This window comes from Monodon monoceros, unplaced genomic scaffold (assembly GCF_005190385.1).
Source record: "Monodon monoceros isolate NGI ecotype Baffin Bay Population unplaced genomic scaffold, NGI_Narwhal_1 Super_Scaffold_21, whole genome shotgun sequence".
Classification (NCBI taxonomy): domain Eukaryota; kingdom Metazoa; phylum Chordata; class Mammalia; order Artiodactyla; family Monodontidae; genus Monodon; species Monodon monoceros.
Window position 1 is genome coordinate 161,058,893 of NW_021703778.1, and position 22,182 is coordinate 161,081,074.

General features: G+C 44.1%; 1 protein-coding gene across 5 annotated transcripts in view; it reads right to left on the reverse strand.

Annotated features, from left to right (window-relative positions):
* Nucleotides 1-22,182, reverse strand: part of TTC7B (tetratricopeptide repeat domain 7B) — a 239,818-nt gene that overhangs the window by 64,158 nt on the left and 153,478 nt on the right. For all 5 annotated transcript variants that reach the window (XM_029237235.1, XM_029237233.1, XM_029237234.1 and 2 more), the window contains exon 16: nucleotides 2,178-2,294. In XM_029237235.1, the coding sequence (XP_029093068.1) occupies nucleotides 2,178-2,294 (117 nt within the window). The remainder of the gene's footprint in view (nucleotides 1-2,177; nucleotides 2,295-22,182) is intronic.

Sequence of the window (22,182 nt, forward strand, 5' to 3'; positions counted from 1 at the left end):
AGAGAAAATAGAGTTAAAAAAACAAACAGGAAACTCCTTAATAAGGGGCTGCTGGACTGCCAGCACCCCCCCCCTCGAGGCTTTGGGAGTAGCTGGAGGGAGCAGTTCCGTAGAGCTGATGCGTCCCCCACCCCCCCCAGCCAGACTCTGCTCCCGGAGCCAAGGTCCCCCCCTGCCTGGCCCTGAAGGATCCTTCAGGGAGCTGAGCAAGTACGGACACAGCCCAGGCATTTGGTTAAGTGTTTTTAAAAAGCTTTCCAATTCTGCTATTTTTTCTTCTCCTCACATGCAATACTCTTGGTTGCTAAGTGGGAAGAAATGTGGGGAGGTGGGAGAGGTGTGGAGAACTGAGAGAAAACTGGCAACGGGAAAGCTGATGGATTTATTTTCTCACTTCTAAAGGGGGTACAGACAAAGGGATGTGCTCCAGTAGGAAGCAGCCAGCTCGGGGAGTATCGCCTGTAGCTGGGCTCGCGGCAAAGACCCTCCCTCAAATCCTGCTGAGTCTGGTAGGCTGGGAGTGGGGACTTTGGGACATAAATATGGACATTTCCTATTCTGCCTACAGACTTAGAAAAGTAGAATTTTTAAAAAAAAATTAAAATGATCTTTATCTCCAGAACATACCCACAAAAGGGAAGAGGCCAGTTTCACGATTAGCTTTTCACCAAGAGGAAGATGGGCCCCATGGGCCTGGTAACGTGCCACAGGCTACGGTTAGGAAGGGGGCTCTCGTGTAATTCTTGTGGCTCGGGCTCTGCAAGGGGGGGCTCCCGGCCACGCTCTCCCATCTTCTAGCCACACCGCCCACGGGGCTTGTGGTCTCAACTCTGGCCCATGTCAGCTCATCAGGACCCATCACCTCAACAGGGTCCTGATTTTGAATATATATATATTTTTAATGGCAGAAACTTGTCAAACAAGATCTCACACGGAACCCCACCAGCACCCTGCTGCTTCCCTAACCCCACCCCACCTTTCCTCCCACCCCGCAGCGACTCACCAGCCTACCCGCCCGCCTCCTGCTGGGCTGGATTGGGTGGGCCACACCCTTGAACACATTTACAATTTGACTTATACATTCTTAGGCTCCTGACTCTTAAGAGCAGAATGTGGGCTGTCCATACATCTTGCTGCGAACTTGAAAAATATTCTGAGTGTTTGAGCAGTTGTTTGAATTCACCTGAATCGTGAGGTCCCTTTTCATTAAATCATTTCCTTCACAGGTCAGGGCACACTTCGTAATCTAGACACATGCTGGGAAACACTGCTCAAGACTTGAAGATGGTGCTTTTCGGGGACATGCTGGGAGTTGACTAGTGGACCTTCCCCAGATTATCTGCCTCTGCAGGGTGGGCGCCTTTGACTGACTCCTACTGGCTGGGCCCTTTCACATCTCTGTGGGGCAGAGTTGGCCAGTAGAAAACCTACGAATTTTGTCTGGTCGAGATACAATCAATGTCCACTCCGTAGAAAAGATAACCCCATACAATGTATTTCATTGTTCCAGAGAATATTATTGTTTTTATATTTATTTGCAAATTCATTTCAGCAAATCTATTTTTCAAATTCTTCTTTGAATGGGTCTTAACATTTTACTGCTTCCCTCATTAGTTAATGAGGTAAGTAAAACCTTTCATATGTGCTAATCTTTTATGTTTTATATGTGCTAATCTTTTATATTTGTTTGAGTCATGATTTTAACTTTTTGAAAATTACACTTTATCATGTCAAAAGCAATTTCTACTCTCCTTAGTAGCATGTGGCCTGTTGTCTATGCAGGTCTTTTTAAAATATTACTGTGAGAACCCCATCTGGAATATATAATTGACTAGTCTATCCATAAATCACCAGAAAGATAAAGACTTGTCAAAGGGAATTACATAAATGGCTGGCTGAGGGAAATCAGACGGAGACCAATTGGAAGTGAGCCTAGAGGGCCACCGTGGCAACAAAAGCATAAGAAACCCACGATTTGGAGATTTCATCAGACACTAAGAGAAAATCTGCTTAAAAATGTAATGTGTGAGGCTCCACTGCTCTTACCTGTGGCTCCCGGGGGCCTAGGGGTGCACAGGGGTAGAGAATTTGTCCTGCTAAATGCCTATCGGGGATGGACTGAGAGGCAGGGGCCATGCAAAAACCACGCACGACAGGTGCCGCCGCTGGCCTCTTACCTGGGATTGGTAAGATTGTAGCAGGATTTCCAAATCTGTAGCATGTGCTTACAAGTGAGGAGCGCCTCATCCGGGCCCCGGCACAGCGACTCCAACTTCACTTTGGAAAACAGTAGTCTGTGGTGGGGAGATAAAGGGAGAAAAGAACACAGCTCAAGCCAGAGTCCCCACCAGAACAAAACAAAGTAGCCAGAAGCTCTGTACTCATTCTAGAAGGGGGCATCCAAAGGCTGGATCCGAGGGAAGCAGTGGCAGGAGGACTGAGGATTCCAGAACTCCCGGCTCAATACCTGCCTTTGCATAAGTCTCACCCCCCACGCCAATGCCGGCACAATGCCACCATGTGTGGTCAGGTTAAACATGTCTGGAGTGGCTAATTTCATTCAGAACACCGGGATTTTATTAAGACCGTGCTTTTTAGAACAAAGCCAATTTATTTGCAAAACTTCAAAAATGCATCAAAAGCGAATCTTGATTTATTTACAAAATTACACAGGCGATGTAATTATCTACATAAATATCTACAAATAACCTTCCACAATGATCCTTATCATGGGAAGGAGACGAAAGCCTGAGCCGAGGGCACATAAAAAGGGGGCCTCGGGCTAAGGCCCTCTCCTCTTTGATCTTCTCCAGCCCTGCTCTGTAGGGGCTAGGACTTCACAAAGTCACCCATAGTCACCCACTACCTCTTCCCAATTTTTTTTTTTTTTTTAAACAACCGATGGCTTCGCGTTCCTCCCAGACCTTCAGGGCACTAAGCTTAGCCCCTTCTCCCTTTCGTGGCCCCTCAGAGCTGCCCCGCCCCCTAAGTCTACTTATGTCCTTCTAGACATCAGCTCCCTTGGTCCCTGGGCTCATCACTACTGTCCCTGTGAAAGCCCCAGCATGAGCCCAGGTACCGTCCTGAAGGTCTTGCTGTCCACTCACCTGCCCGGCTCTAAGAAGTCATATAATAAAGATCTCCAAAAATCATTTTCATTCCCAGCTCAAGAAACTATAATGATTCCTTACTGACTATAATAATAAGTCAAAATTCCTTATCGAGTCCTTTAAGACAGGGGTACTAGTCCGTGGCCTGTTAGGAACCGGGCCGCACAGCAAGTGGTGAGCAGCGAGTAAGCAGAGCTTCATCCGCCGCCCCCCGGTAATCGCTCGCATTACCGCCTGAACCACCCGCCCTGCCTCCCACGGCCCCCCACCGGTCCGAAGAAAAATTGTCTTCCGTGAAACTGGCCCCTGGTGCCAAAAAGGTTGGGGACCACTGCTTTAAGACACTCTGCCCACTGGCCCACTCCTATGTCACCATCCCATTCAGTGCCATGGATCCCACTGGGCCCTTTACTCCTACCAGTGTAATTCACTGGCCAAAGGCTATGTTTTTATCATAACTCTAAGAATATATGCCATGCTCTCAATCTTTTTTTTTTTTTTTTTTTTTTTTTGCGGTACGCGGGCCTCTCACTGTTGTGGCCTCTCCCGTTGCGGAGCACAGGCTCCGGATGCGCAGGCTCAGCGGCCATGGCTCACGGGCCCAGCCGCTCCGCGGCATGTGGGATCTTCCTGGACCGGGGCACGAACCCGTGTCCCCTGCATCGGCAGGCGGACTCTCAACCACTGCGCCACCAGGGAAGCCCATGCTCTCAATCTTAATCTCTACTAATCCACATCGCTCCTTAATTCTTCCTAAATTCAGCTAAAACTCCACCTCATCAAATAAGTCTTCCGTGGGTACCACTTTCACACCTTTATCTTTACGCCGTGTGTATTATATCAGCTGGTGTTTGTTGTTAATAAAAAGAAGACAAAGACAGGGAGGAACTCCTGTTTTTTAAAGGTCTTCTATGTGCCCGTGCTTGGCACTTTTACAAAACAATATCAGTGTTATCTGTGTAAGGACCCCTCTCAGTAGGGGGTTTTATCTCCCTTCAGTAAAAGAACCTCTGGCCTCACTTCCACAGTGCTTAGAACTGTGCTCTGAGGTCAGTGCGCTTTAGATCAGCACTTGCTCACTGACTATTTTCTCTATAAACCGCAAAAGGTAAAGAAACATGTTTCTAGTGATTTAAGTTAGACACATAGGAGAATGCCTCACTACTCATTTGAGGGCAGGCACTTCGGAGGAGGAAAGTCCACCCCCTGCCCCGGGAGAGGTGGAAGGAGGGCGGTCCTAACAGTCGCCACCCAAGCTCAGGATGGGTTAGCACCAACCACTCCCTCCAAATGGAACACAGGATGCCCAAGGGGGTGCTGGTGGCTCCCAGAGGGGTCAGGGCTGCAGCCTTCTCAAGCCTGGGTCTGCAGAAGCCTAGGACGATGGAATAACAGGCCTGGTAAGGAGACGGACGGAGGCCCTGATCTACCAGCAGGTGGGCGTAAAGAGTGAGGCCAGATGTGAGAACAGGGCTTGGCTTCTGCTCAAAAACACCTCAAGAAGTGGAAATTCCCTGAGGCCTTTCCAGGACTGCCTGCAAGGGACGGCAGCCACTCAGGCTGTCTTGAGGGGTTTTTAAGGAGCCGGAAGCCAACTCTTGCTGATGTCTTCATGAGTCCAGAAGGTGGTGGGAGTACTTCTCCACCAGAATCTCCCACATGACATGGGCCCAGTTGACATGGGTCAACTGGAACATGTGTTACAAAGGAAGGAGGAGCTGCCGAACGGTCACCTGACAGCGTTTGGTGGAGACCTACTTGGAGGCCAGAGACCCTCGTGGATGAGGTCTGGGTGCCAAGCAATTTTGGCCAGGGGAGACCCCACCGAGACCACGGTGTTCTCTGGAGGCGCACCGAGTCCTCTGGCTGAGTCAAGCTCGGAGCTTGCCAGCCCACGGAGGGCCACGGAGTCATGGGGAAGGTATCCTGGCCTGGCAGGCAGCACTGCGGCTTTAAGAGCAATTACCCACGATTCCTCTAACCGTACCAAAGTACAAAACACCAGAGCTCGTCTCTAAGCCACAGCTTGGGGGAACAGTTCTGTGCAAGGCTTCTTGGCTGGAAAAAGAACTCCTAATTAACATGAAATAACAGCTTTCAAACACTTGACTCAGGATATGGAGTTGAAAGGTGTGGGCTGGATTTCAGAGAACCAGACAGGAAGAACAATAGTAGAATTGCTGAGCCCAAATGATGGAAAAGGTACTTGGAAGTGAAGCAAGAGGGGCAGTGTGAAGAAGAGGCTGACGGAGAAGAGGAGCTGAGAGCACAGGCTGGGGAGAGAAAGCAAAGCCTCTCTGCCACTGTCAGATGTGCCCAGCGCGATGGGCAGACAGTTCCAGGAGCCTTTAGCTCCGACATGTTCTTGCGTGCAAAGGAGAAGCAGGAGATTGGAGGCCTCAGAGACTCTGCTCCTTCTCGCCATTCCCCAGACCTTGGCTGGTTTATAAGGCAGAGAACAATGCCGAAAACAGAACAAGGAACTTGTGAACATGTTTGCCGAGCCCTGCTCACACATTTCAAGATGGTTCGAAAGCATCTGGCTGGGTGCACGTTACACTAGCACAGACGTGAAGATAAGCGTTAATGTGCTGCGTTTGATGTCCAAAGATATTGTAGATTCCATCTACTGAGGAAACCCTGAGGCAAAAAACCTGGGATCAACCAGCACTGACTGCATTTCAATCTGTGGAACTGTCAACCTGATAGAGAGGGCAAAAGGGATGGCCGGGCTGAGATCATTTGCCGGCCACATCACCCAGGACCCACCACAAATTAAGTGAGATGTTCCTCTTAAGTATAGTAAGGCATCACATGCTGGGAAAATGGTCTATTCCTCTTCCCTGTACCTGGCTCAAAGTCCATTAATCTAATTAAAAAGAATTTTGCCCAGAGACTCATTGAATACTTACAGGATATTAATGAAGAATAGAACCTCGCTAAAATACCAATCTAACAATGTTCCTGGTAGTCCAAATCTAGCATCACGTGCAGTGCCTTTTACGATCTGGCTCCGCCCACATGCTTAGCCTCTGTCTGCCCTCTGCCCGCCGGGTACATCCCCTATTCTAGCCACGATCAACTTCCTCCGCATGTCACTCTCCTTCGTGCCCCTGGGTCTTTGCACATGCTGTTCCTTCTGCCTGGAATGCTTTTTCCATCCGCTTCTGCTTTTTAAGCCTCTACTCATCTTTGGAGATTCAGGTCAAAGAGCCTCCCCAACTCCCAACCACTGAAGCCAGCCTTAAGTAATAGGAACTAAAACTCCCAAATGGAAATGCAATTCCAGAAAATACAAGAGCTCTCGACTGTGGAAGAATAAGCTATAAGCCAGGAGGCTTCTGCTTTCAAGACGGGTGAAATAATAGCAGTAACGGCAGCAGCTGTCAGACGCTGTAAACACGTAATCAGTGATCTCTACAACAACCCTCCAAGTCAGGCTGACAGCTAAGGAATCTGCCCGAGTTCACGTCGCCAGTCGCTGTTAGAACAGAAATGTAAACCCAAACCCATTTGACTCCAAACAGCCAAACGAGAAACAGAGGAGAATGACTTGAAATGTTCTGGCCACACTACTGACACTAATGAAGATATGTAGCATTTTCTAATCCATTGTTAAATATTTAAAACCCTAAAATGTGCAAAGATCTGTGTTAGATACTGTGTGGAGTAAAAGTGGCATAAAATACAGTCTCTTGACCTCAGAGAAGTTACAGTCCAGTCAGCAGGAAAGACTTGCCACGAATATTAGGCAGGATTTCTGGCTTAGGGACAGATTAGGGCCCTGAAATCTGGGTAGGGCTGCAGGAAAAGTGGAATTTGGGCTCCTGGGGTATTGTTCCTAGGATACATCATACATGGTTCTTTAAAAAATGATCACATTAAAAAAAAATTGATCACATTTGCCTGTGCTTTTTGTGACTTGCCTCTTTCACTCAAAAGTCAGGCACATATAAAATTCTAGACACTTGAAGGATGCAGTTAATCAGGGCTTTACTTTTCATTAAAACTAACAGAAACAATACTTTACCCCATTTTTGGAATTTTTTGAGAATCCCAAGGTAACTCTTGAAATAACTGTCTGGCTTAGTGTAGAGCTTAGAAAGAAGATACAGGCCTCTGGTGAAGCTCTGGGGCCATGTGGCCTGGTGACTTTTCACTGAGCACCCTGGAGAATGTACCAGGGCCAGGTTTAATGTCTAATCCTCATCCCCGGGAAGACTTTCCTCACTCCCTGGAAACTGCCCCCAAGCACTAGGCTCCCCCTCTAGCACATCTCTCTGGTTTAGCTTCACCCCGGGCCCCACCCCCATGAGACACAGACTCAACAGGATTCCTTGAGCTTTTGCCATGTGCCCTCCCATCTTCCTGCCTGTGCTCACCATGCTCCCTCCGCCTGCCTAGAAGTCCCCTCCCCAGAGCCCCCCAACCAACTCTACCTGTTCAAGTCCCACCGCCTGACATCTCCTATGACTCACCCCCTGCCCCCCAGGCAGCATCTAGCTCCTTCCTCATCTCACCTGTATAAAATATTTTTTGTAATCTGTTTACTCACCCCATAATTTGTACAGCTGACTACCTACATGTCAGTGTTGCCTGAAAATGAACTTGAATTTGTTCATCCTTTTGCCAATCATTAAAAAAATGCCTATTATGCCCTTGAGGCCACAAAGGGGAATAAGACATGGTATCTTTCCCCACCAAAGCTCACAGTCTAGTGTTACATACACATATGTGATGAACACAAACAGACATATGGACAAGGTTCTCTGGCAGCACAAAAGGAAGGAGACAGGGTCTGCCTGGGGGGTCATGCAAGACAGCTGAGAAGTAGGACTTTCACAGTTAGGGTGGGAGGGGTCCTGGGGAAGGGCCTTCCAGGCAGGCAGATGGACCATCTCGACAATGGCAGGAGCGTCCCGTGCACTCAAGGAATGGTGTCTGGAGTCTGGGATATAAGGCTGGGGCCTGAGAAGAAGCTAAAAGGGTAGATATCGCTAAATTCTGAAATCTAATACTCCTCACTAAGCTTTCTGATGAAGAACTGTCCATGAAAATAAATTAGGAAAGTTTAGAGAAATTCTAAAGTAATAATTCCCTCCAATCTTATTTGGCAGTATAAACAATGCGCTCATTAAGTCCATCAAGGAGGAAACACGCATATTAATAAACAAAACCCCTCACTAATTAGCAGATCCGTAAATGCTGTATTCAAGGCAACTGATTCAGAAAGAACATCACGGGAACCTTGAACGTTTGGTATTTTGTGCTGATCTGTTCTTGTGTGCTCTTGGGCTCAGCATGCCAGGGACCTGTCTTTGTTTATCTGCTGAATGTAGGCTGGGATGCAAAACAGCTGTGCAGAAAACGCATGTGGTATTTGCCCACGTGGGGCAGTGGCCACAGGAGACTTGGATACCTCCCACATCTCTCACTTCCCGGGAGCCTGACCTGAGAGCTGGAATGGGACGGGCTGCCAAACACCTGAAGGGAAGTGTCACCACTCTGTCACCAGGTAGAAGTGACAGTGCATCAGGCAGGGGTGGGGAGGAGGTAGGTATGATGAAATGAAATTTTAAATTGAGAAGACGGCTTGGCAGCCACAGATCAGATGGTGAGAGAAATTGAAAGAGATGCGCCCCAAGCACGTGGTGATGAGCAGGGATGGTGGAAATCTGAAGCCCGATGAGTCAGCTGGGAACAAAGTCAGACAGGACCGAGCGGCAGCCGGTCACGGAGAGGATGTTCCAAACACCTCTAACCCACCCCTCAGAGGGGGACGAGGGGCTGCTTTCAGGTTTCAGTGTGGCTTTCGTGAGGGAAATCCATCTCAGTTCCTCGTTACCAGCATTTCTCATGTCCTGCTGGTCTTGGAGCCCTTGCTCTCCCGGCCGGGTTTCCACGGCAGCCCAATCCCAGGAGGCAGTGCTCTCTGCAAAAAGCAGCCTCTGATCCAGGGCTGAGTCACTGTCACTGGAGATCAACGCCGCGACTGGCCTGAGAGCTGCCTGGCCTGACGCAGCTCCACAGGCCCGGTCACCACTAGGCGAGCCCATGATGGAGGGGTTGCAGCTGCGCAGGCCCCAGAGCTGAGGCCTCCAGCCCCCTGAGGACCCTCTGACGACAGCCGGAAGGGATGGAGGGGGGGTATGGAACCAGTCATGTGACTGCCCCCATAAGATATCAAACACTGCTTGGGGGGGGTCTCACTAATGGTGGTTGTTCAGTAAATGTCACCTGAATGAATGATCTGTCTACTCAACTATTACACGGGAAATACACAATTTCTTTGCTCATCTGGCTCACCTAACTGCTGTACTGATGTGCTGTTCATCGGCTCATTAGAAAAAATATAGATTTTTCCAATTAACCCAACCCTGGAAAAGGCCTTGAGAGGTCCTATAATGCTTTACTGCTCAAGAGCGTGGTTGGGACAAGCAGCCTCTGCATACCCTGGGAGCATGTGAGAAATGCAGAAAGTACACACCACTCGAGACCCAATGGATCAGAGTCTTCATGTAACAAGAGTCCTAGGTGATTTGTGCAAACTTAAGTTCAAAAAGCACCACTCTACTTCATAACTCTCCATCTTAGCCTTCAAATGGTCTGAGTTTTTTTAAAAAAGACATCCAGGGAAAAGAGTTCCCATAGTCCCTACACTTAGGCAATTCTACCTGTGTTTATTTCATTCCAATAAGGATTTTGAGGGTATTTTATTCTTAAATTCAGTGGCAATTCTGATCAACCACCTACATTAAGCTCACAAATGAAGGCTACCCCCACCTGTGGTCTTGAACCTTCCTTTCCATCTGGAGAGATTCTCTGGGTGGCTTCCTGGTGGATGTGCTAAAACCCTGTCCAGGTCCTTCCCGAGCATCTCCGGTGGGGGGCAGCGTACTAAGCCAGGGGCACCATTCACATTTTCGCCCACATAAAGGGCACGTCCTGAGTCTGCAAAGCACTGGATAATCACCCACTGCCTTTGGGGGTCCTCTTCAGGGCTGGAAAACTCAAACATCTTCCAGAACCAAGCAAGTAAACAGGAGGTGAGCTCAGGATCTCAGGGAGTGTTTGGAGTCATGCCTGCCTAGCCTGAAGATAATTAAATCCAGACATCTTTGAAATGTGCGTTGACCTCCTGGAATTCTAAGAGATGTCTGCTCACAGGCTGCCAGACAGAAACCCTTCGTCTACAAGTTTTAAAGGGATCAAATCTGAGTGCCTGGTTTCCTTTACAAAACCCCCAAGTGCATGCTGACTCCTGCTGGCTTTGCTAACAGGACCACCAAATGAGGGTTTGGAGGGCATGGCTCTTGCTATGAGTGCATCTCCTCCAGGAACGAAGCTCTGCCGAGCGACTGGCACAGGTGGCTCATTGGTAAACTTCTGTCTGGGAGTTTTTACCACTGAGGAAGTTCTTGAAATCTGACCACTTTCAGGGCCTCTGCTTGCCATGGAAGGAGATGCCACACAGGGTGCTGGCAGGTCTGGGGGGGACACTCAGCACGGCTCCCGGTCGCCGTGAGCCTGACCCCAGCTCAGGCTCCCAGATCTGCTGGTTCCTGGAACATCGACACCACGCTTGTTCAGCAAAAGGAAGCATCAGGCTCAGATACCTCGCTCTGCAGGACTTAGCAGCCCCTCATCCTGGCCTGGGAGGCTGCTCGGAGTGACGGTGCTGGGGACGGTCCTGCTGTCGCTTCTCGGTAGCCTGATCCCGCCTCCTCCTCATGACCCGCAGGGACTCCTGCACGATCCCGTATCAGTTACACTCTGCTTCTCATTTCAGTCAAAGTGTCAACAATCTGGAATACTCCCCCATCCTCCTCACGATATTTTTAGAACAAACAAACAACTGACATATTTAGCTGAAATAAATCACCCCAAGAAACCCCAGTTTTGGCTCATTTTTCACTCCCACTTCAGCTATTAATCTCAACTCCGATTAGCGTCCTGGAACCAGCACCTAAGCCGGAAACGACCAAGACAGGCTGACCTGAGAACATGTGTGGATTCATGCTGCCCAGACTTGGGAGACCTCCTCCCATGCCTGAGCGTGACATTTTCATGAAGGGAGCCCTTTCATTCAGTGCTATCCACAAAGCAGCAGTCGGGATGGTTTCCTGAGCACGGTCTGACCGGGTGGAACCAGGGGCTGACGGCGTGCAGGGCAGCAGGCAGCCGAGAACCTGCCCCCAGCTCTGGTGAGCGATTCGGTGAGCAAGTGCCTTGGGCCCGGTGAGCCCTCTGCTATACAAATGTGTAAACAGGAAACATTTGAAAAAAAGTTCTCCATTGAACTATCCCGGCTCTAAAAAAAATAATCTATTCTGTCTGAACCACAAAGCCATTGGTCGTCTCTAAAATCGTGAGGGGGCGAACCAAGAGCAGATCTACTGGCAGGCCGCTCCCCAAAAGCCGTCTCTGCAGGATTTATTTCTGACTCGGCTGCCACGGCCTGGATCTCCCCACATTCCCACGTCTGAGGATGGGAGCTCAAGAAGAAAAGATGCACTGGGGGCCCTTTTCAGGGATAAAGGCAGATGCCAAAGAGTGGGGATCCTACAATCACCTAGACCTAGAAGGAAGAGGGCTCAGCCCGATGAGACACAGACTCTAAGGGAGCCATGAAGTCCTGTAATTTAGAAATGGCAGCCTCCACCCAAAGTCAAGAAGGGCGCCAGAAAGGAAGAGAGCAGCGGGGTGCTGCGAAGCTGGCCAGCTCCGTGGGACCAGAGGTAGATCAGGCGTCCCGCTGGGATCACAGGCCGAATGGAGCCATGGGTCCTTGCACAGAACCTGCTCCCACGAATCCTGGCCTGTTTTATCCACGTTCTCTCTTTACCTTCTCTGTGTTCTCACGTAGCACATCATGAGGTTTGGTACACACCTGGCAGAAAGCAGGCTCTCTCACCCTTAACTGGAGGGATGTTTAAAGCAGAGCAAGTCTGACCGTCTGCAGGTGGGTGATGCATTCCCCACCAGCTGTTTTCAGCTCAGGATCCCACAAGAACGCTTAGGAGATAAATTTGAAGATTCTTTTCTTGCTCTCCTTTAGCTCTCAGGTGTTTTTGTTTTGTTTGTCATTAACTTAAAATGCAAAGACCACTACAAATGAACTGGCATTCAACTGCACTTGTACTATTGGAGGTTTTCTCACAGTTGGCTGGGTACCTAGCAGGAGCGGTATGTGAGCCCTGAAACAAGCAGACATCATCATTTTATCATTTAGCGGAACTCGGCAGAGTGAAAGCGGAAACAGACACTAGACGAAACACAGGTAAACACGCTTAGCTATGAACTAAGGCCTCTAGGCTGCTCAGCAGGGTCGTCAGTGTACAAACGCGTAGTAATGTTTGCAGCAAGCTAAGCTCTGGGCTAGGGGCTGGGGATCCAGAGATCTCCAGGAAACACCCCGCATGAATTCTGAAGATGATACTCCATACTTTGAATGGTGGGACGACATATCTAGGAGAACTTGAGACATTGTAAATGAGAGCACTGAAATAAATAAACCTTCTGCATGCCACCATCAGGGATGGCTGGCTCTGGGGTGGCTGCCCTGGCCTGGCTTCTCCCAGCAGCCAGGCCTTCAGACAAGCTCTCTTCCCAGGAGGACAGGGAGACAGGCGTGCAGAAGTGGAACCCTGTATCCACTAAGTACTCTACTTTGTCTCTATGATTTTGACTACTCTGGCAACCTCATCTAAGAGTAATCATACAGTATTTGTCCTTTTGTCGATGGCTTGTTTCTCTAGCATAACATCCTCAAGGTTCATCTATGTTGCAGCATGTCAGAATTTCCTTCTTTCTTTTTTTTTCTTTTTTTTCGAATTTCCTTCTTTTTTGAAAGCTGAATAACATTCTGTTTTATGTATGGACCAGATTTTGCTTATCCATTCATCCATCCATGGACACTTGGGTGATTTCTACCTTTTGGATATTATGAATACTGCTATTATGAACATGAGTGTACAACCTCTGTCCGAATTCCTTCCTTCAATTCTATTGAGTATTTACCCAGAAGTGGAATTGCTGGATCATATAGTAATCTACTTTTATTTTTTTGAGGAATGGCCACGCTATTTTCCAAAGCAGCTGCACCATTATACATTCCTACCAGCAGAGCACAAGGGTTCCGGCTTCGCCACATCCTCTCCAGCACCTGTTAGTATCTGTTTTTTTTTGTTGTTGTTGTTTGTTTTTTTTAAATAATAGTCATCCTAATGGTATCTCATTGTGGTTTTGATTTGCATTTCCCTAATGATTGGTGATGCTAAGAATATTTTCATGTGCTTACTGGCCATTTGAATATCTACTTTGTAGAAACGTCTATTTAAGTCCTTTGTCCACTTTTTATTCAAGTCCTTTTGCTGTTGTTGTTGTTGTGGAAAGTTGATTTTAAATAAGCTACTGCACCACTGAATCCGCTCCACTTTGGTCTGTGGTGTCGTTTAGGCTGTCACCCACTCTCCTTTGCCCAGGGATCCCCTCCCCAGCCTGTATCCGAGGAACAGGCATCCCTGGGTTGGTTACCTTGCACTCATCCCTCCCAGACATCCTTCAGGTTTCCAGTGAATCATTTCTCTAGTTTAATAAGATGAACAGCCTCTTTTCTTGAGTTCCAACTTTCTATCAAATGCAAATTTAATAGGCATGTTCATGACTCCATCACTCAGCTCAGACATAAAAATAGTCCATAACACCTGGCCTCTCAGTAATCACTACATCAAAACATTATTCAATATGATATTTCAACTTAAACTGAGTTTCTCTGAGACTATGTGTGTTAAGTGAGACAGACTGAGAAAAAGGTACAATCTTGCTTGCCAAGTAATGTTTTTTTTCAACCAGGTATATATACTCCACTCAAGAAAAGAATGGTCCTCATCAATCTTTCTGGTTTACTGAAGAGATTAACAGAGGGTGTAGGATAAAAATCCTGTTTATCTGGATTGTTAGCTTGAAGAGGGCATAAATTACCTCTCTCTTGTCCATGGCGGCATGCCCAGCACCTCACATGGCAACTGGAATGTGGGAAGAACGCAATGCTTCGAAGGCACAGAGGCCAAGGCCAGGCTGCCTGGGTTCAAAGCATGACTCTGCCACTTACTAGGTACACAACTAGACAAATCACTAAACCTCCCTATGCCTTAGTTTCCTTATCTGTAAAACGGGGATGATAATACTACCAACCTTTGATGGTCTCATGATGATTAAATTAGTTTAAAATATGTGAAGTGCTGATAGGAGTCGCCTGTCACAGAGCAGTGCATAAATGCTAGCGGTTATTATTGCTAAATGAGTGAACAAATGGATGAATGAATGAATGAACGTTATATATGTTCATTTCTTTCCATACAGTTAGTTCCTGTTGATGTAAAAAGCAGCACGATTGTCTGAAAAAATCTGTTTCCACGGGTACGAAAATAGAAGACCACATACAGAAGAAGAGATTGTTTTCCAATCTGGTGGCTTGAGGATTTGTTTCAATATCTGATATATCAAAGTCATGTATCAGAAAACACCATAATGATCCCACTTGTATTTTTATCTTTGAGAGGTTTCAAAATTTACTTTTTGTGCTTTGAGGTAACATTTGATGGTTTCTTAAGTGTGTTGTTGATTTGATGACCTCTCTGAGAGCCGGAGAATAAGTGCCTGTATGTGTTTTACTTAAGTAGGAAAGAGTAAAGTTCAAATCAACTAAAAATCTGTAATTAGGAAAGTTGTAAAACCACAATTTGTCTCAGGGCAAGAAACTACACCCTGGTGTGGCTGCCCTTAGCAGCCATTGGAAGGCTTGCTGAAATTAGAATAAAATATCTCAGTTATACTAAAGTTCTCAAATGTGCCACCATTGGCATGATACTATCTGGTATATTTTCCAGGGACAAAAGTAACAAACTGTCAGTTCTCATTGTGATATTTTATCTAAAAATGAATAATCCCGTGGCAGAAACACGAAGTCTGTGAGGGCCTGACCAAGCCCTGGCCACCACACTGTCTTTAGGAGAAACAATTGTTCCCAACATCACCTGGCATCTACTTCTACATTCTTGGGCCAGTGAGGAAAATTACTAAGTAAAATACAGTAATCAATTAGGAAATTTTTGCAAAGCTCTATTTTAAAAGAAGAACGATTGAGGCTCTTATACCAAGTACAAGAGAAAGCGAATCTATCAGAATCTGTGAACACTGTTCAATATAAAAATGTGTACTTTGTTAAATTTTATTTTGGAAAAAACTTACAGTGTGTTAGAGACATTTAATACATAATCAGCAAATACTAATTTTTCACCCTTTTGTTTACGCATTTAATAGTTAAAGGGTTTAAAAAAACAAGTTTTCAACAGAAGAAAAAGGCAGTATTGGAGGAACAAAAGAGACAAGATACATACAGAAATGGCAGACGTACATTCAACCATCATTAATTATATTAAATGTGAATGGACCAAACACTTGACACAAAAGGCAGAACTTATCAGACTAAACAACAAAAGCAAGATCCAATGATATGCCAGCTATAGGAGAAGACATACTGGAAGAAATGATGGCTGAGAATTTTCTAGAAATGATAAACAATACAAACAAGACCAATCCACAGTTTTAAAAAGTCCCCAGCAGGACCTACTCTTAGCTGTATCACAGTGAAAATGCCAAGCATCAGCAAGAATGGCAATGAAAGCAGCCAGAGAGAAAAGGCAGATGACATTAAAATGAACTAAAATTAAACCAACGGTTGACTTCTCAACAACGACAAAAGGAGCAAGATCACTGTGCTGTGAGGAAATGTGAGCTTAGAATCATAGATCTAGTTTGAAAATCTCTTTTGAGAGAAAGGCCAAATACAATTTTAGACACAGGTTGAGAAAGTTTGCCAACAACAGACCCTCACTAAAATTTCTAGGGTAATCACTAAACAACAACAACCAAAATAGAACGTTTCTCTTACAAATTAGTAAAGGAAAAATATGTAATAAAAACATAATTATTTAAAAGAAGGTAGGAAAGGAGAGGATAAGATATGAAAAAAGAGCAGGACAAATAGAAAACACAAATGAAGTGGGAGACACTAATACAAATATGTCACTATTTACAATAAATGGAAATGAACTAAATGTTCCAGATAGACAGTCAGCCTGAGTTAAAAAAAAAAACAAAACAGCTATATTTAATGAATACAAGAGTGCATGTAAAATATAAGAATATAAAAAGTTCAAAGAATGGAAAAAGATATTCCAAGCACACACACACACACAGTATGTGTGTATACATGTATATGTACACATATACATGGCTATTTGTGTGTGCAGGTATGTGTCCATCATACAAAATAGACTTTCAGGCAAAATGAATTATGCAACTACTTACATATTGATAAAAGGTTGAATTTACTAGGAAGACATAGCAATTCTAAATTTAAATGCACCTAATAGCACAGCTTTTAAAAGGTGCATTTTAAGAGAGGCCTGCGTACCGCAAAAAAAAAAAAAAGAAGAAAAAAAAATTGCTTTAACTATGCGGTAAAACAGGACAATCTACCAATCAGAGGTAGTTTCAATATACCTCTGCTCAAAAACTGATAGATTAAGTAGAAAAAAAAAATCAATAAGAAAAAAAAGATCTGAAAAGCACAGTTGATAGCTCAACGTAATAAAATATACAAAAAATTACCCCCAAATGCAGGAAACATTCTTTTTAAGCACACATGAAATATTTATAAGTAGTGACCACATGCTGGGCCATAAAACAAGTCTCAACAAATTTCAAACTTATATTGATTATAGTCTCTGAACACAGTTCAATGAAGTTAAAAGCCCATTGACAAAAGACAAGTTAAAAAAACCCATATATTTTTAAATTATAAAATACAGTTCTAAAATAATTAATTCATCAAAAAATAATAATGGAAATTTAAAAATATTTAGAATGAAACAATAACAAAAATTTCACATATTGAAACTTGTGGTTTATAGTTAAAGGAGTACATAGCGGAACATTTTATCTTAAATGCTTATGTCAGAAAATAAGAAAGGCACAATACTAAAGAACTAAACATCCAACTTAAAAAATTAAGAAGGAAAACCAACTAAAACAAAACAGAACAAACTCTAAGAAAATAGGAGAAAAGAAATAATAGAAATAAGGACAGAAATCCATAAAAGAGAAAGTAAATATATGGTTGAGATGATAAAAAAAACTAAAGGTTCTTTGAAAAGATCAATGTTTCAGACAGTTTTCTGGCAAGACTGTTCAAGAAAAAAAAAAAAGGCACATTAAACAGCATGAGGAATGAAAAAGACCTAACCACAGATGCTGTATGACAATAAATAATTTAAAAACATTATAAACTACTCTATGGCAATAAAATTTAGAACTTAGATTAAATGGGCAAATTCTTAAAATATATATAGTATATCAAACATAGCTTAATAAAATAAGAAGTAGAAAAACCTGAATATACTATAATCATTTTTAAAAAGCATCAGAAGTCCTTCCATGGAAAAAAAGACCAGTCCCAGATGGTTTTATAGGCAAATTCTACCCAAACTTATTATTCTAGGAACAAATAATTCACATCTTACACAAAGATTCCAAAACACACAAAAAAGAGCTACTCCAACTCATTTTATGAGGCCGGCCTAACCTTGATGCCAAAACCTGACAAGGATATAATGAGAAAGGAAAATTACAAGCTAGTTCACACGTGAACATAAATGTAAATGTTCTTTAAAAAAACTAGTAAACTGAATCCATTAAAAAACTAATAGATCATGATCATGTTGGGCTTATTCCAAGAATGCAAGGTTAATTTAACATTTAAAAATATCAATTAATATAACATTCACAGATTAAAGGAGTAAAATCATATAATCATCTCAATAAATACTGAAAAAACATTTGATAAAATTCAATATCAATTCATGATGAAAAAAAAAACTCTTAGCAAGCCTTCTTGGAAGAAGGAAATTTCCCTAAACTCTTAATAGAGGTTTAAATAGAAAAGCATGGAATTTTTTTCAGGTAACTAGGAATAAACCTAGTAAACATCAACAAAATCTTTATAAAGAAAATTATAAAGCTTCATTTAAAAAGTATTTTCTAAAGGCCTAAATAATTAGAGATATCTAATTTTCCCCAAACTAAGCTATTAGATTAAATGTAATTCCAATCAAAATCTCAACACATTTTTTCGGTGGAACGTAAAAAAACCAATTTGAAAATTTATATGGAGGCTCAAAGGCCTGAGGGCAGCCAGGATATCCCTGAGGAGCAAGTTACAGGGGTGGACTGACCTCATGTATAATAAAGTTGTAAGAATGACGATAGAGGGGCTTCCCTGGTGGCACAGTGGTTGAGAGTCCGCCTGCCGAAGCAGGGGACGTGGGTTCGTGCCCCGGTCCGGGAAGATCCCACATGCCGTGGAGTGGCTGGGCCCGTGAGCCATGGCCGCTGAGCCTGCGCGTCCGGAGCCTGTGCTCCGCAACGGGAGAGGCCACAACAGTGAGAGGCCCCATACCGTAAAAAAAACCAAAACCAAAACAAACGAAAAAAAGAATGACGATAGAGAGGCAATCACACAGAGGTGGGCACCCTGAACCCATGGAACCAAGTGGAAAGCTCACAGACAACTCCTCACACAGATGGACGTTTGGTTTAAGACAAAAGTGGCCCTGGGGAGAAACCGCAAAAGGAATCTTTTCAATACATGTGGCTGGACAATTGGGTATCCACATGGGAAAAAATTACCCTGGATCCCTTACACCTCACATACATAAAACAGTCAATTCCAGACGGACTCCTACCCTCAAGGATGAAAGATAACATGAGAGAGCTTGAGAAGATAACTTAGGAAAGGTCTCTTAAACTAGACAGAGAAGTACTACCCATGGATATGATTGATACATTCAACTATACTTTAAAATTAAGAACTTCTGTTCATCAAAAGATATCATTAAGAGAAAGGAAAGACAAGACACAGATTGGGAGAAGCTTTTTACAACGCATATAACCAACAAAAGCATTTTTAATCATAACATAAAGAAATCTTACAAATTAGTATGAAATGGACAACCAGATTAGAAAAGAAGAAAGACTTCTATATGTGCCTCATAAAAGAGAAAAGCTAAATGACCAATAAACACATGAAAAAGGTGTTCAACCTCATTAATAATGAGGACATGCAACTTAAACTCAAAGTGTAGTACCATTAACCAGCAACCAACAAGTCTGAGGGCACCAAGTGTTGGTGTCTGGAGTTGCATGGGCCCGTGGGCACTGCTGCTGGAGATGTAAACGGGCACAACTGCTATGGAAAACAGTTTGGAATTATTTGGTAAAACTGAAGGCACACGCATCCTATGACTCAACAATTCCGCTCCTAGGTGTCTACCTGACGAAATGCTTGCACATGGGCACCAGGAGGACTGTGCAAGGATATTTACAGCAGCATCGTTCGTGTAACAGCTGAAAACTGAAAACAACCCACATATCCGCTTACGGTAAACTAGAAAAAGAAATCTTGGTATATTTATACAATAAAGTACTATTTGTCAGTATAAATGAATAAATTGCTGTTGTATGCAAGAAGGATGACCCTCAGAAACACAATGTTAAGCAATGAAAGCGAGTGGTGTAAGGAGATCATTAAAAATTTTTTTAGAATTCAGGATGGTGGTTAACCCGTGCAGGGAGAGGTCAGGGAAGAGGACAGCAGGAGTGCACAGGAAATTCACAGGCAACATTAATGTTCTTTTTCTTAAGTTAAGAAGTGGGTATACATAGGTTAGTTGTATTATTATTTTGAATAGATTTAATAAATAGTCTTTTGCTTCTACTCAATATTTAATCATTTTAAAGGATTCTAAAATATTACATTTGAAGACACTGTATCAGTAGTAATACTATTAATATGAATGCCTCTCAATTACTGAGTGATCACCATGTATGAATGCCTTCAATGCACTGACCAGGACAGCTCACTGCCCCTGGGGGAGCCCCTGGTCTCTCCAGGGTTACCCGTCCTTACTGTCACCATGAAGTGATAAAAGATGGTGGCTAAGTATCTTGAATACGTTTAACGGAGACCAAAAAAGCTCTGTAATTCTCTGCATCAGGCTAAGAGGCTAGTGAAATCACTTCTTGGTTCAACAGTCGGACAGGCCTGACCCTAGCAGAGGGAAGGGGCCGAGGGAACATCCACTACATACTCAGTCTGTGGTAGGTTATGGCTGCTGGGACACGAGAGACACGAGGACATCCCAGGCTTCCGAAAGTCTGCAGCTCTCTGGAGACAAGCTTGTCACAAACATACGGATAATGCTACATGGCAGTTGGGACAGGTGCCCACGTAATCTCATTTAGGTTGGTGTTGAAATGTTTTAGCCAGGTTGGGAAGAAACCATGGGATCCACTGACTATATCTGGCCCCAACTTTTAATAAAGTATTCTTGGGAGGAAGAAGTTTCCCATCACAAAGGAAGAAATACAAATATTTAAAAAGCAAGCAAGTCATCAGAGGCTCTCAGCCCTGCTGCCATATGCTTTGCTTTTTTGAGCTTACATTAAAATAACAGGCTCGCATTCCTCAAATACCTCTACTGCTGTTCCTTACTTCTACTACTTGAAAAGGCTGTCAGCTGCTGTCACTTGGAGGCATTACCATATTAGCCACCACTGTTTACTGCTTACCGTGCAGTGTGGCTGTTAGTTTAATAAGCCTCTCCTCTCAGATGACACCCCAGGCTGTCTATGCAAGGGCCACATGCTGGAGTCTAACATCTAACATCTAACAAACATCCAATGAAGGTGCTGGGCTTGGGAGGCAGGGGCAGCCACTTTATAAGAGTATTGATGAGAGAAACTGAATTCAGTTGCATCAGGCTCTACTCTACTGAGGGCTAAAGGGCCAAGTATTTTTGAAAGTGCTTTAACCACTTGACGGTTCCACGGGCTAACCAACTTTGGATAAAATCCAGAAATGTACTCCATGTGCATTTTGAGATGTACTCCGTGAGCAAGTGGCAAAGCTCTTTAATTCACTTTGCATAAATAGCTGAACCTACAAGAGAAATCTCTAGTCAGAGGTTTCCTGGATTATAATGAGAATTTTCTCGATGGGGAGAAGAGAAGTGCCCTTTTCACTTGAAGACAAAGAAATGTTTGTAATGGAAATGTGTGAACCAATTTTCCGAGGGGAGTTTGCTGAAATGCACTGATTAAAACCACAGTGAGGTGATGAGGCAGAGAAATAAAGCCAAGGCGGGTCCACCTAAAACTTGCATTATTTCTGGAAGTGGAGAGAGCCTGCTTTCCCTTCTCCCCCTGCCCCAGGCCGCCCCCGCCCACTGCTGACCCTGCCACTTAGACAATGAGAACCTGCCAGCCTGCAGGACTGTTTACTGTTTCTGGCCACTGTGTACTGGTTACTAAGCTACTCCACTGAGGATAAAATGAGTGGCCCAAAAGACAATGTCCTTCTCAACAAAGCCCAATCAACAGGCCTGGATTCAGGGATTCAGAGGGAAGAGGTAAAGAAGCAGACAATTCCAGCACATGGCAGTGTGTAATGACAATTCTTAGGTTATGAACAAGTACTGCTGACTGATTTAAGGAATTCCATTTCCTAGAGAATAAACCTAAGACACAGACAGGTCAGGTAACCAGATCAAAGTTGCCTAAAATATAGTAATCACCTGGAAGTAATGGGAGTCCTTTATGTAATGTGGGACAAACAAGCTACAAAGCAATGTTTCCCAAATTTCAGTCATTGGAGTTTGTTCAACATAGCTTTTGCCATATCCATGTATATTAATATTTCCCTTTAAATTCACTTTAAAACAACTCATTAAAAAATTCTTAGTCTCCCTCTGAGCAATAATTTCTATGAAATCACACTTTGATAGGCAGCTGTATTTTCTCTAATATACATTTTAAAATGCATAACTATTAAAACAAAAATGTTCATCCACAATGCATTTAAAATCATCTTGTATGTCTCAAAGGTACACATTGGGAAAGAATGGATAAAGTATTTCAACTCAGGTTGACCTGAAGACTATGTTTGTTT